General features: G+C 40.4%; 1 protein-coding gene across 1 annotated transcript in view; it reads right to left on the bottom strand.

Moving 5' to 3' along the window:
• Nucleotides 1-782: 782 nt before the first annotated feature.
• Nucleotides 783-15861, bottom strand: part of CFAP58 (cilia and flagella associated protein 58) — a 104179-nt gene continuing 89100 nt past the window's right edge. The window contains exons 16-18 of the mRNA XM_043925870.1: nucleotides 8070-8189; nucleotides 5094-5227; nucleotides 783-1498 (exon numbers count right to left, since the gene is read on the bottom strand). Of these exons, the coding sequence (XP_043781805.1) occupies nucleotides 1387-1498; nucleotides 5094-5227; nucleotides 8070-8189 (366 nt within the window). The 3' untranslated portion in view covers nucleotides 783-1386. The remainder of the gene's footprint in view (nucleotides 1499-5093; nucleotides 5228-8069; nucleotides 8190-15861) is intronic.

The raw sequence follows: 15861 nt of genomic DNA, 5'->3' as shown, positions 1-15861 counted from the left end.
CTGGAAGCCTGACGGTATAAATATTCCAGCTCCCTCACCCTGATGGGACCAACTCTAAGATGTGATTACATTGTTTTCAGAGACCCCTGCAAGGTCCAGTGAAAGTCTGCAACTGCAGAACTTGACTTTGTGCCTTAGCCTGGTGTCCCACGTCCCCACTCTTAGGGTGTTTCCTGGGATCACTGCAGAATCAATCACTTTCATGGCCATCATTGCCTTGGGTCTACTTCTGGTGGTGAACCAAGAGGGACAGAAGAACATGATTTTCGATCCCTCTAAACTCCCACCTCTCTGGATAATCTAAACAAACATCTTGGGATCCTTAAGTCTCCTGCTCATGATGAATGAAATGAAGTTATCCACTTATACTATCCTTGCTTATCCATGAGCTACTTACTCCTCAATAATTTTTTAAAAAATTACAGAGGTCAAGTTATTGTGAGAAAGATGGCCAGAGTGTCCCACACCAATATTACTGAGTGAACACTCTAAACAGGGGAACTTTGAACTGATGCCCACCTAACTGTGGTTTCAAAATAAAGAAAATACAATGGATTTAGTGACTCAAAATGCTGGCCTTCAGCCTGGAAACCAAACAGATCTCTGTCCCTTGTAACTCTGCTCTCCAAATGTAAGGACAGATCTTCAGAGGATACCAGCCCAAACCCCTCATTTTACAGTCTTGGTCCTCTGAGTCACATCTTTGTGTTAAACATTTCTCACAGTAGTTTTAAGCTTTATGTATTTTACCAAAACAAAGATTGAGGTCTCTACAAGGGTTCTTTTTATTTTTTATGATGAAGTATTTATTAGTATGTCTTTTTGGAATAGGTTTTCATACACCAGGCCTGAAAAGAAATTCCACATAGAAATCACTCTCAAAACACTTTTTAAATAGTTTAGAGTGTGTCCACTTTTCTCATCTCATCAATGATTTATTAATGAGGAATAATTAAAATAGATTCTTATTAATAAGAACACACTGCATTTCAAAAAAAAAAAACATTTTTAAATCTATGCACCAGTGTCTGTCAGAGAAATTAGGCTCCAGTTGCATCCATACAGAGTATCTAGATGTGGTGCATTGCAAAATAAATAAATGTGGTAGTAACAAAAGATCTGCTTCATGCAATGGTTGAATTGATATAATTCAACCTGATTGAATAGATATAATTACACTCTGTTAATATCCATGTGGACTAAATAGAAAGTCATCACACTTCTATGTACAGGACTATAATAGTTCTGCATTTCCTTCCATCCTGGAATCCGAGGACTGATTTCCCTAAATGTCTGCGATCCAAGGAATTTCAAAGAGATTCCTCCAAAATGTTCCAGAGTGAACTCCAATGAGTTGTTCAGAAGGACCCAGCCAACAGCTTCGAGTTATGACTTCGCCTTGGATGACTTGCTGAGGGGAAATCCACCCCCAGTAAAACGAGGGCCACTTGGTTTGGCCATTGAGAAGGTGTCCTCCATGCTTATCCTGTCCTTGTTTCTGTAAGAGAGGAGGTGAGAGTTAACTTTCTTGCCATCTTTTTCCTCTTCTAAGTTTGGTGTTAAGTTCTTAGGGTGAGTTAACCACGAAAAACTGCTTTGATCAAAGCTTCCAGTTTGAGACAAGATGGTGGTTTAAATGTAATTAGGTGTTACTGATAACACACAGAATTAGGGAAAGACACAATTAAACATGCCTTCCTAATGTTGATCTAAATACAGACAGAAGGCCTCATTATAGCTCAAGCGCTGGGGCCTAGAGGCTCCTGACTTGTAATCATCTTTCTATTTTATAAAGCATTTGTTTAGTGCCAAAGATCAGTTAGAGGAATCTTTCTCTTGGCTCAATTATAATGACTAATTCATCATTTACCAACTTTTATATTCCAAAGTTTCAATGGAAACTTATATTTATCATACACACACACATATACACACAGGGCATTTTCATCAAACTTGGACATTAATAAAATACAAATTTTCCTATAACTTTAGATGAGCAGCAGTTATTATTAGAAATAGTTTAAAACACAGGAAAAGCTGGGAAATATAAATAAGATAGTACATTTGGCAATAGATAAAGGAAGAAACTCCATAAAATCCACAATATATCTTCTATATAGATCTTCTTTAAATGAACCCACACACACACATATTCAGGTTTCCTGTAGAAGTATCTTAAATTTATATAGATTACCTATTGTATAATTACGGCCTTATAGAAAACATCTTTGGAGTTTCTTTTTCAAAATAAAAATTGAGCAAACTACTAAGATTAAAACCAATTAGATCTGACTACTAGAAATGAGTTACTTCAGAGAAGAGAACTCTACTTTTTGCAAAACAACCTGACTTGTACTGCAGACTCCAGGCCAGCCTGGGGTATAGAGTAGGGGAGTCAAGGACAGGTGGGTGGGGGTATACAGGTCAGGATTGGAGCATGATAAAAATGGTGTTTGAGAAAAATGAAGAAAAAAAAAGCAGAAAGGTAAAAATGATATGAGTTGATATTTTATAAAGAGTATGTGTGAGGAGAATATCTGCAGAGATTATTCTAAATTATTCCATTTGGAAAGAATCTGTAGGGGACTGGTTCATCAATTCAGCTGTCTCTTAGCAGAATTGATTTCATTATTATGAAAACCATCCTCCATAGATAGGACAAAAGCTTTAGCCTTGAGTGGATCCAGCAAAGAAGACGCCTTCGAGTACTCTGACAACTTGTCTACCTCCTGACTGTTGTTAGATGCAGGCAAGGCCCCCCTCCTCCTGCCCTCTCTTGCCTCAAATAACCTAAACTTTCCTCTCCAAAGGAACTTAAGCTTAATGCTTCTGGCCTAATCTAAGCCGACTAACGGGAATAATGTCTCCTTTACATGATCTTTTTAATGTATTTATAGACCATCCTAATGACTCCCTTCAGCCTTCTTCCTTTCAGTCTAAACTGTCTCAGCACTTTTGTTCTTGCCTGGTCATATTTTCCTTCAGCTCCTTAATCTTTTTTTTTTTTTTTTCCTGCTGTTCTCCTAAGAACTCATATTTTTCTGTCTCCCTCTAGTTTATGGATCCCAACTAAATGGAACCACCATTGACACCCTCTGGAGAGGTCAGTCACAAGGAATAAGCATCAAGGCAAAAGCAGAGAGCCTAGAGCATGGTACTAGAACTTTCCATGGTGGTAGAAAAGCCCTGTACCTGGCCTTCCAGATGCAGCATCCACTAGCCACTAGCTACATACAGCTACTAAGTAGGTGAAATGTGACTACTGCAGTTAAGGAACTGAATTTCTAATTTGATTTAATTGTAATTCACTTTAATTTAAATAGCCACAAGTGGCATACAGCCTGGGGCAGTGAAGTTATAGTAGATGGGCCCCTGGGAGGGGCTGAGCTATCAGACTTTATTTTGGGGGGCTCCAAAATCACTGCAGGTGGTGACTGCAGCTATGAGATTAAAAGATGCTTGCTCCTTGGAAGAAAAGCTATGACCAACCTAGACAGCATATTAAAAAGCAGAGACATTTCTTTGCCAACAAAGGTCCATCTAGTCAAAGCTATGTCTTTTCCAGTAGTCATGTATGGATATAAGAGTTGGACCTTGAAGAAAGCTGAGCACCAAAGAATTGATGCTTTTGAACTGTGGTATTGGAAAAGACTCTTAAGAGTCCCTTGGACTGCAAGGAGATCCAACCAGTCCATCCTAAAGGAAATCAGTCCTGAATATTCATTGGAAGGACTGATGCTGAAGCTGAAACTCCAATACTTTGGCCACCTGATGCAAAGAACTGACTCCTTGGCAAAGACCCGATGCTGGGAAAGATTGAAGGCAGGAGGAGAAGGGGATGACAGAGGATGAGATGGTTGGATGGCATCACCAACTTGACGGACATTGAGTTTGAGCAAGCTCTGGGAGGTGGTGATGGACAGGGAAGCCTGGCATGCTTGCAGTCCATGGGGTCGCAAAGATTTGGACATGACTGAGTGACTGAACTGAACCGAGCTATCAGAGGGGCGTCCTTCTGTCAGTCAGTATGTTCTCTTTGTCCAGAAAACTGTGTGTGTGTGTGGTGGGAGGATCAAAAGGCCAAAGGAAACTAAGAACTGTCATTTAAATGTGGAATGAGGGGATATTCTGATTTATAAAAAGGGTGGATTTTTACTGGCAAATGAATTTGCATCTAGCTACTTTAAATAGCTATTTGCCACTAATGAACCATAGTGGATGCATTCAGACCCTCTTTCACCATGTCCTTGAAACGTCCATGTGGATGACACACCAAGCCTGACTTTCAACTCAGAGTGTGAGCCTCTGCAGAATGAACTCTGTGACTTGGGCAATGCCATACAGCCAAGGTTCAAGCCTACAGATTCATCTGGTCCCCTCGTTCACCCCAGGATTCGGAAAACAATAACAAAGTGAAGAGAACATTTGTTCTTGGGCAGACAGCCATCCTGAAACCCAAAATGTTCACCTGACACGTGCAACATCATCTCCTAGAAGAAAGGCGTCCCATGCTGACACCCTACATCAGATATAGAAGTCAGGCACTAGACAGAGAAAGGGTTCAGAAACAGTTTATCTAAAACATAGGTGAAAATTATGTGTGGGTGAACTGCTCATAATTACAGTGGTCCAGCTATGTTATTAGAAGGCACAGCTTCGGCAAACCCAGGCCTCTTAACAAAATTACCTATGGTTTTAAATGTGAGTATGCTTCAGCCCATACCACATTGACTGTGAACCTTCTTTGCAGGCACAGTCCTGGCATGATCAGCCCCAAACCATGAGAACAATGTGGGGGAAAATATCACACTAGGTTTTCTCTGCTTCACAGGAGAGATATTAATGGATATCTTAATATCCATTAAGAGCTGATATTAATGGGTCCCTGTTAGGGTCCTAAGGATATGTCTCAATGTCAGACAAGACACCCACCTTGCTCTGACAACCCACTGAGTGACCCTGCAGAATGCCATTTGCTCACCCCTGACTTAGTTTACCCCAGTGAGGTCTGTGACTCTGTAGCTATCCACAATTATTTTTCTCATCTGCAGTTAAAAGGCACAACAAAACTAGAACATTTGACTGATTCTTACTTCTGAATGTATTCTTTACGTTTCTGAGCAAGGTATTTCTTCTTTAAATTCAGCAGTTCGTTGGTAAGTTTTTCGATCTCGTACTTGTATTCTTGGCTCTGTGACTCATACATATTCAATTCTGAAGACAAAACCTAGTATGACAAATAAAGCAGCATTAACAGAAGATACATGGTGAGACAATATCCTTTTCTGAATAATCTTTTTAATCTGCTTCCACTTACCTTGGTGAGGCTAGAAATACAAAACCATGCCCAGGTTTAACGGTTAATCTACACACTTCTACCAGTTCAAGGTCTGTATCTGGGTAAAAATCTGATGGACGTTCTGAAGACTCATAATCCAATGACCAACTTAATGAAACCTCATTCCCCTGCTTAAAAGGAGAGCTATCAGGCACATGCAAACAGGTTCACATATGAATGGTGTAATGCACTCAAGAATATTGAGAGTCAAAAGAGAAAAACTCCCAGACATATACTATAAAATTGCTTCTTAAAGCCTTTTTTAAAATGTTCAGAAAAGTCATTACTAGGCAGTGCGATTCATCCGAGGATTATTGTAAAAACTATTCAGAATCATCCTGCCACCACCACCATTAAGTAGGCATTCAATTTATGTGTTTTCCAAGGCTGTTGTTCTGCTGAATGTCAGCCATCTCTTTACTGCACCCTTTGGGACTATTCACAGGTTCTCTCTTTACCGGAGCACTGGGATATTTACCTCTAAGATGCAGAGGGCTATGACATATGCATGGGAGAGGGTACTACATGTGAGGGGCTGTGTTAGGAAGCCTAATTACCTGCCTCTTGCTCTGTTGTGTTCAGTAGATGCTACTGGTTTCAGGGTGGACAAAAAAAAGAAGGTATTTACTCATCTGAACAGATGTGTAAAGGATACTGGAGTGAGGGCTGCCCCCAACAAAAACCAAGCGGGGAAAAGGGAGGCTATCATTGTAAGGGACATGCAATAGATGCAAATGTTTTTCCTCTAGCTCTCTGTTTTTAAAAATTTACATAAAAGGCAATCTTTATCTTTTGAGTGTTCATCTGCTTCTGAACAGGTGTCTTAGGTGGCACTAGTGTTAAAGAAACCACCTGCAAATGCTAGGAGATGTAAGAGACATGGGTCAGGAAGATCCCCTGGAGGAGGGCATGGCAACCTGGCCCAGGATTCTTGCCTGAAGAATCCCATGGACAGAGTAGCCTAGCAGACTCTGGTCCATAGGGTCGAAAAGAGTCGGACACAACTGAAGCAACTTCACACACACATACCCACTGCTTCTGAATTCCTTCCTCTTAACTATTGTGATTCTATCTATCCTACCTGACTAAGGATTCTGACCATGTTATCATAAGCTAAATAAAATGATTTTCATGTTGGAAGAAAATTTGCCCTAATAGTTAAACTGTTGAAGCTGAAACTCCAATACTTTGGCCACCTGATGCGAAGAGCTGACTCATTTGAGAAGACCCTGATGCTGGGAAAGATTGCGAGCAGGAGGAGAAGGGGACAACAGAGGGTGAGATGGTTGAATGGCATCACCGACACAATGGACATGGGTTTTGGGTAGACTCCAGCAGTTGGTGATGGATAGGGAGGTCTGGCGTGCTGTGGTTCATGGGGTCGCAAAGAGTTGGACACAACTGAGCAACTGAAATGAACTGAACTTAGGAACAAAGATCTTGTTTCCAAATAATGAATGTGGAATTTCTTAACAGAGTCCAGATCATGAGGACAAATTGACAGGCAGGCTTGGTACTATGCACCGCTGAATCTTCCACTAGGGGTCACATGTCATTCAGAGAAAAATATCTGGATACCCTGAGATAAAGGGTTAAAGTGACAAAATCCTATGAACCACTGAATGCAATCCATTGCTAAGAGTGCCTATCTGACAGTAAAGAGAGACATGTGCTTTTCTAATCTACACCCAACTCCTGAGAAAATAAGTTTTTATTTTGCTTGTTATATTCAATTGTTTAAAGGGATGAAAATAATCAAAAGAGTATGCCTCTTGCAAAACCCAAATTATGTCTCAGGATACTCATGTAAAACGAATGCTTAGACTGGTAAGTTGAAAATTAATGCTTTCATTACACTTCCGTTTCATCTGCCTTTTTAAAGTAAAAGGATGTGATTTTACAACATTCTCTTTGTGAAAGGATTAGTACCATATTAGTCTCACAGCATCTCTTTTACCCCAGGCAGAAAGGCAATGACTATTACCATCGTTGCGCAGGTAAGTGCCAGAATTCAGCTAGCATATGCTACAGTCTGTGCATGTGTATGTGTACAAGGCTTCCCTAGCATGCCAAGAATATCTAAGTACTTTTTTAGGAGGTAAAGCTGAAAATAGAGTGGGAACACACAGTTTTTGAGAAAACTTTAAAATGTGTAATGGTAAAACATTCCATCGCCCCAGCTAAGGTTCTTGTGTCACTTAGAAGGGAACTTATGCTAACAGAATCCTAAAATGATTTGACTTCCCCTTCCTGACTACTTATTTAGATAGCCCTGAAATAAGGCCCTTGGGGACTGGGGACTGGCCTGTGCTTTGCATACATTTATTTCAGGTGGAATGAATAGTAAAAAACCTGCTCTGACACAGTGGTCTGCTTTAGTGGGCCAGAGTGTTAAAATATTTCCTCTGTTCTTCCCCACCATCCAAATCTTCCAAATCATGTTGAGATAATCCACACAAACCCTATTCCCCAAATTTCCATTCCATTGCCATCATCCTCTCCCCAACTGTTTCTCCACTTGTTCATCTACCTGTTTTGTGGGAGTGTATTAGTCTAGGAGCAGAGAGGTAGCTTTGAGGCTTGCCCTGGGACTGGAACACTAAAAAAGTGATTTCAATGGACAGCAGCCTTTGGGAGACTGGCTTCTCGTGCCACGGCAGTAAACTTGTCCAGGGGTGTTCCCAGAGCGCGGCCATCCTTCAGCTAGGAAGGCGCAGAGGCTACCACTTACTTTAAGCTGCTTGGTCTTCTCCCGCAGTGTGTGGCGATAGATCTGCAGCTGCTCCGCAGCCTCGGGCCCAGGCTGCCGAGCCAGGATGTGCTTTAGTTCCACATACAGTTTCTCCTTTTCCTGGTGGAGAGCATAACCACAAGTGGAGATAAACAGTCCCATCAAGACAAGGACAATGACTTTAACAGCATAGTCAGGATGATTCGGGATCATCCTAAGGTCCTTCTCAGCTCCACACTGATTACGTTCACTCGTAGATTCATCCAGTCAAGCAACAGGCCACAGAGGGCCCTAGCCCTGCCCATCAGCTGGTCAGCAGCAGCCTCGCGATCCCCAGGCTGTGCAGCCCACCACACGGAAAGTCTGCCCTCCAGGGAACTGGCAATCACCACACGAGGAGTGGCCTCACAGTCAGCCTGGCCAGGGACCACCCCCACCTACCAGCACGCCCACAGCCGTCAGCCCTGCCACACAGGAGGACACATGCAGTCCCCATGGGGGCACCATTAGAGCATACAGCTCTGGTGACCAGAGGGGAGCGTGTTGTTCCAAAGGAGATCTCCTACAGAAGGCAATTTTGCCAAGACTGGAAAAGGTAACCAATGTACCTAACACATAGAAAGAAACACAGAGAACTGAGCAAAATGGGAAGACAGAGGAATATATTCCAAATGGAAGAACAAGACATAACCTCAGAAACACGACTAAAGGAAGTGGAGATAAGCAATCTATTCAACACAGGACTCAAGGTAATAATCATAAAGATCCTCACTGAACTTGATAGAAGAATGGATGAATGCAGTAAGAATTTCAACAAAGCATTAGAGAATATAAAGAAGAACCAAACACAGATAAAGAATACATTAACTGGGATTAAAAAAAAATAACCATAAGGAATCAACAGAAGATTAGATGATACAAAGGAATGATAAACTGGAAGACAGAGTAGTAGAAATTACCAAAGCTAAAAAGAAAAAAATGAATTTTTTTTAAAAAATGAGTACTAGTTTAAGAGAACTTTGGTATAACAACAAGTGTAATAACATTTGCATTATAGGGGTCCCAAGAAGGAGAAGTGAGAAAGGGGCAGAGAAAATATTTGAAGAAATAATAGCTGAAAACTTCCCAACCTGGGAAAGAAAATAGCCAGCCAGGTCCAGGAAGCATAGGGAGTAGTATCAAACAGAATCAATCTTAACAGCACCACAGCAAGATACACTGTAAGTAAAATGGCAAAAATTAAAGATAATAGGAATATATTAAGAGCAGCAAGAAAAAAGCAACTAGTTATATACATGGGAACGTCCATAAGATTATCAGCTGACTTTTCAGAAGAAAAGGGAGTGACACAATATATTCAAAGTGATGAAAGGATAAAACTTACAACCAAGAATTATCTACCCAGAAAGGTTATCATTCAGATTAGGAGAGATAGTGACAAACCCATGTTCGTATGGTCAATTAAACTATGACAAAGGAGGCAAGGATATACAATGGGGAAAAGACATCCTCTTCAATAAATGGTGCTGGAAAAACTGGACAGAGTGCATGCAAAACTATCAAACTAAACTAGTTTCTCACACCATATACAAAAATAAGCTAGAAATGGATTAAAGACTTACATGTAAGACCTAAAGCCATAAAAATTCCTAGAAGAAAACAGGCAGTAAATTCTTTGACATCAGTCTTTACAAACATTTTTTTTTTTTTTTGGATCTATCTCCTCAGGCAAGGGATACAAAAATAAACAAACAGAACTACATCAAACTAAAATGCTTTTGCACAGAAAAGTACACTATCAACAAAAATGAAAAGGCAATCTACTCAATGGGAAAAGATATTTGCAAATGATAAATCCAACAAGGGGTTAATATCCAAAATATACAAAGAACTCATACAACTCAATATCAAAAAATTAAAAACTAAGTGACTCAGTAAAAAACAGTGGACCTGAATAGACATTTTTCCAAAGATGACATACAGATGGCCAACAGACACATGAAAAGATACTCAACATCACAAAGCATTAGGGAAATGCAAATCAAAACCATGATGAGATACCAACTCAGAATGGCTATCATCAGAAAAGACTATAAATAAAGTGTTGGTGAGGATGTGGAGAAAAGGGAGTATTTGTGCACTGTTAGTGGGACTATAAATTGGTGCAGCCAATTTGTAATTTGGAAAAGAGTGCGGAGGTTCCACAAAAAATTAAAAATAGAACTACCATATGATTCAGCAATTTCACTTCTGGGTATTTACCTTAAGAAAACAAAAACACTAATTTGAAAAGATACATGAACACCAATGTTCACTGCTGCATTATTTGTAATAGCCAAGCTATAGGAGCAACCTAAGTGTCCACTGATAGACAAATGGATATAGAAGATGCATTATGTGTATACAAAGTGATATTACTAGCCATAAAAAAATAAAATCTTGCAACTTGCGACAACATGGATAGACCTAGAGGGCATAATGCTATGTGAAATGAGTCAGACAGAGAAAGACAAATACCATGTGATCTCATTTAAAGGTAGAATCTGAAAAACAAAACAAGCAAAACAACATAGACTCATAGATAAGAAGAACAACCGGATAGTTGCCAGAGGGGAGGGGGCTAGAGGGATTCTTAGCTGAAGAGAATTAAGAGTTATGAGCCATCAGTTATAAAACAAATAAGCCATGGGGATATAACATACAGCACAAGGAAACTGGTTAATAATATTGCAACACATTTGATTTTTGTGCTAAATTATTAAAAGATTCTCCCTTTTTGAAAAAAAAATAATAATAATATTGCAACAACTTTGTGTGAGGACAGATGGTTACTAGACTTAGTGTCACAATCACTTCATAATATATGCAAATGTCAAATCACTATGTAGTACACCTGAAATGAACATAATATTGTACATCAACCATATTTCGATTTTTGAAAATTATGCATATCCCAACCCTGATCAAGGACCCAGGATGTGCCCAGCATTTGGATACGAATAATAAGACAAATGAGGAAGAAAACATCTCTCTCTACCTAAACTTATGATCACATGACTAAGAGACAAAGATGACATAAAATTTCGACAAAGCATTATGGCCAGTAAAAGCAGGGACTGACTAACTCTGATTGGAGGAGTTGGGAGGAAATTTCACAAAAATGTCATTTGAACTGTCCCTTGAGAAATGAGTAGGATTTTTTCCCTAAGCAGAGAGAGAAAAGAAGAGTTTTTTATGCCAAGGTTCAGTGATAGAACAGGGGAAAGGAAGTCCAAGGTACTTGGGTGCAACCTCAAAAATGACAGAATGATCTCTCTTCATTTCCAAGGAAAACCATTCAATATCACAGGAATCCAAGTCTATGCCCTGACCAGTAATGCTGAAGAAGCTTAAGTTGAATGGTTCTATGAAGACATACAAGACTTTCTAGAACTAACACCTAAAAAAGATGTCCTTTTCAATATGGTGGACCGGAATGCAAAAGTAGGAAGTCAAGAAATACCTGGAGTAACAGGCAAATTTAGCCTTGGAGTACATAATGAAGCAAGGCAAAGGCTAATAGAGTTTAGCAAAGAGAATGCACTGGTCATAGCAAACACCCTCTTCCAACAACACAAGAGAAGACTCTACACATGGACATCATCAGATGGTCAATACCAAAATCAGATTGGTTATATTCTTTGCAGCCAAAGATGGAGAAGCTCTGTACAGTCAGTAAAAACAAGACCAGGAGCTGACTGTAGCTCATATCATGAACTCCTTATTTCCAAATTCAGACTTAAATTGAAGAAAGTAGGGAAAAGCACTAAACCATTCAGGTATGACCTAAATCAAATTCCTTATGATTATACAGTAGAAGTGAGAAATAGATTCAAGGGATTAGATCTGATAGAGTGCCTGAAGAACTACAGACGGAGGTTCATGACATTGTACAGGAGGCAATGATCAAGACCAATATACAAGGCTGTATATTGTCACCCTGCTTATTTAACTTATATGCAGAGTACATCATGAGAAATGCTGGGCTGGATGAAGCACAAGCTGGAATCAAGATTGTCAGGAGAAACATCAATAACCTCAGATACGCAGATGACACCACCCTTATGGCAGAATGCGAAGAAGAACTAAAGAGCCTCTTGATGAAAGTGAAAGAGAAGAGTGGAAAAGTTGGCTTAAAATTCAACATTCAGAAAACTAAGATCATGGCATCTGGTCCCATCACTTCATGGCAAATAGATGGGGAAACAGTGGAAACAGTGACAGACTATTTGTTTTGGACTCCAAAATCACTGCAGATGGTGACTGCAGCCATGAAATTAGAAGACGATTACTTCTTGGAAGAAAAGCTATGACCAACCTAGATAGCATATTAAAAACAAAGACATTACTTTGCCAACAAAGGTCCGCCTAGTCAAGGCTGTGGTTTTTCCAGTAGTCATGTAGAGATGTGAGAGTTGGACTATAAAGAAAACTGAGCACCGAAGAATTGATGCTTTTGAACTGTGGTGTTGGAGAAGACTCTTGAGAGTTCCCTGGATTGCAAGGAGATCCAACCAGTCCATCCTAAAGGAGATCAGTCCTTAACATTCTTTGGAAGGACTGATGCTGAAGTTGAAACTCCAGTACTTTGGCCACCTGATGCGAAGAACTGACTCATTGGAAAAGACCCTGATGCAGGGAAAGATTGAAGGTGAGAGGAGAAGGGGATGACAGAGCATGAGATGGTTGGATGGCATCACTGACCCTATGTTCTTGAGTTTGAGTGAACTCGGGAAGTTGGTGATAGACAGGGAAGCCTGGCGTGCTGCAGTCCATGGGGTCACGGAATCAGACAGGACTGAGGTACTGAACTGAACTGAAGTCCAATTCAGCAGGTGCACTGGGAAGGTGAGGGGAGAAGAGAGAGCAAAGGCTGGGTGTGTAGGTTGGCAATGTGGTTTGGGACCACATCCTTAGGCAACTGGCATGGTCCATGCCTGGGTTTGTTTTCAGAGGAATGACCCCAGCAGGAAATCAGAGAACAGAATAAGCCCCAGTACAAGCAGAAGATGAAGAAAGCTGGACCCAAGAAGGCTAGAATGCGGAAGTGGGTAGATGTGAAGAGAGTTCTGAGGTAGGACCAGGGGGATTTGGTGAATGACCAGACAAGTGAGGAAAGAAGGAACAGGAGCCAAGAGGACCTCAGAGTCTTTAACATGGACACTTCAGGGTCTGGAGGGGGATGGCAGTAGAGGCAAAGAGGCTGGGACAGGGGAGGATAGAGAGAGGGGGTAGTGAACTGCTACTACATTCTCTGCTGACCATCAGTGGGTTCCTGAAATGTTAAGGTTGAAGCCCTGTGGGAACATCTAGAAGAGGAGATGAAAGTAAGGTCTCAGACTTGAGAAATGAGGAGCATGTTGGATCTAGAGATGGGTCTTGTCCAGAGTCACGGGGACAACTGGGATGGCTTACAGGGAGGACCAGGGCAACCAGAGTTTTGAGAAAACTAGCATAGAAGGGGTAGGTAAGAGAGACCCAGAGAAAGAGAATGAGGGAGAGTAAAAACTGATGTCTAAAAAGGCAGGAATGCTTTGAATGGTCAGTGATATCAAAGAGAAGATATCAAGAGAAGAAACAGGAACAGAGTACTCAACATGGCCTCTGGGGTGGGCTGAGGACCAGGCAACCTTGGTCAGAAAAGCAGGAGTAACACATGAGGAGCAAAGGTCACAGAGGCTGAAGACCAAGTCAGAAGTAACAAAAAGAAAGTGGGTCTTTTAAGAAATATGACATAGGAAGAAAAGAGATCTGGAACTGGTTTGAGGGAGTAGTAAAAATCCAGGAAAACCAGGATATGCAAATTTGTAGAACTAAAGGAAAGGACTTCCTAGGATTCCAAAGCAAATCATAATTCTATGACTTAATTAAACCAATAAACAATACAGAATTCCCACTTGTGCTCTGAAATTTAATTGCTTGTAACGTGTTTTCAAATCCTTGAACTAAGGATATTACATAGGAGCAAAGATTTATTTCTAAGGCATCTCAATTCTGGATTCCCATTTCTCTAAACTGCACTCATGTGAACAAACATTGATAAAGACTGGTGTGTCTACTCATTTGTCTCTGTACTTATCGCTCACTTCCTTAAGGTAATTAATTATGTTTAAGGAAAAAAATATAAGTAATAGCCCTCTCATTAAATGAAATAGTCAGTCAAATGGAAACTTATTTTTACCTAGAGCTAAGTAATCTTACATTGTCATCAAATGACTGGTTAGTGAATTTTCTTTTACTTATTATTTAGATGACATTTATCTTCTCTGGCAAAAAAACAGATTATTTGATGACAATGTAAGATTTGTTTTAATTTTTCCTTTTCCGGACCAAATTATAGAAAATTTATTACAAATAACACGACTCTACCTTCACAAGAGTGTATTCAACTTAAAAATTAGTCAGACGGCAGTAAGATTCTAGAGAAACAAATATCAAAATAATACTTACCATTTAAGAAACAATTTCATAAATGACATGGAAACCCAAAAGCCAGTACAAAATAGAAAACTTGGACAAATAGAATTACAAAGTAGTGATTTTCCTTTGCTGTACAACACCTCCTATCACACCTCACAATATAACCTTCCCAGTAAATGGATGCAGCCAGCAATGAGAAAGATATCAGGAGGTGAGTTTATTTTCTATAGCCACTTAACACCTGCTCTGTTGGAAAAATAACATGTCTGACAAGACTTCAAGATTCAATTTGGAGAGGGTAACAAATATGTGGGGAAACCCATGAAACTGTTTTGCCCATTTCTTTAATCTCACTGTTCTCTATACCCAGAGTACAGGAAGACTTAAAAAGTAAAGAATCTCCCAGGGATGAGGGGGAGCAATCTGGTTTGGGATATAATAATGTCTTAAACCAAAAAAGGTCATCTTATTCCAAGAACCCTCAGACGTTTCACAGGCATAATTCTTTTCAATTGTTCCTGGTAGGGAAGGAGGAGTGAGTCACAGAAAAGCCTTCAAGAAGCAAATATCTTTTCCTCACCTCACAGGTGAGAATCGCAAGGTCAACAGGAATGAGTGGTGTGTGCGATTCCTTCGACAAGTCAAAAACCTTGTCGTAATATACTGAAGGATCACTGTTCCCATGCAACACCTCCTCTGAGGCTTGAAGATGTGTTACAACCCTGAACATAACAAGCCAGGGTCAGATTGAGTTACAGAACTCCTAGAGGCTACATGATTACATGGACATGAATTTGAGCAAACTCCAGGAGATAGTGAAGGACGGGAAAAACTGGCGTACTACAGTCCATGAAGTTGAGAAGAGTTGGACACAACTAAGCAACTGAACAACAACAACACAATAACACCAGTAGGAGAATGGAGCCAGGTACAAAGCCAGGTGAGAGGGCATTAGAGGTCAGAGTATGACTCTGTGCCCCCTTCTGTTGACCCAGCCCATCTGGACAGGCCTTGCCATGTCCTCTAACAGGACATGCAATCTTCATACACAGAGTGGACGATGTTGCCACTTATCCTGTCTTCTGTAACTTCCTGAGGTTTTATTGTGGCTGTAAAATGAAATGAAATAGGTTTATTCTAAAGGATAACTGAGTGACTAAATAATGAGGGTCCACAAGTGTGGAGAGGAAATGAAGAGACTGAGTGAATTATCATGAAAACTGCCTGAGTATTCAAAGTCAAAAAGTTCTGAGAGCGAAATAACCCAGGACAAGTGCTGCTGCTGCTGCTGCTAAGTCACTTCAGTTGTGTCCAACCCTGTGCGAGCCCATAG

This window comes from Cervus elaphus, chromosome 15, assembly GCF_910594005.1.
Source record: "Cervus elaphus chromosome 15, mCerEla1.1, whole genome shotgun sequence".
Classification (NCBI taxonomy): domain Eukaryota; kingdom Metazoa; phylum Chordata; class Mammalia; order Artiodactyla; family Cervidae; genus Cervus; species Cervus elaphus.
Note: the sequence above shows the minus strand (reverse complement) of the source record. Positions and strands in the feature narration are given on the sequence as shown.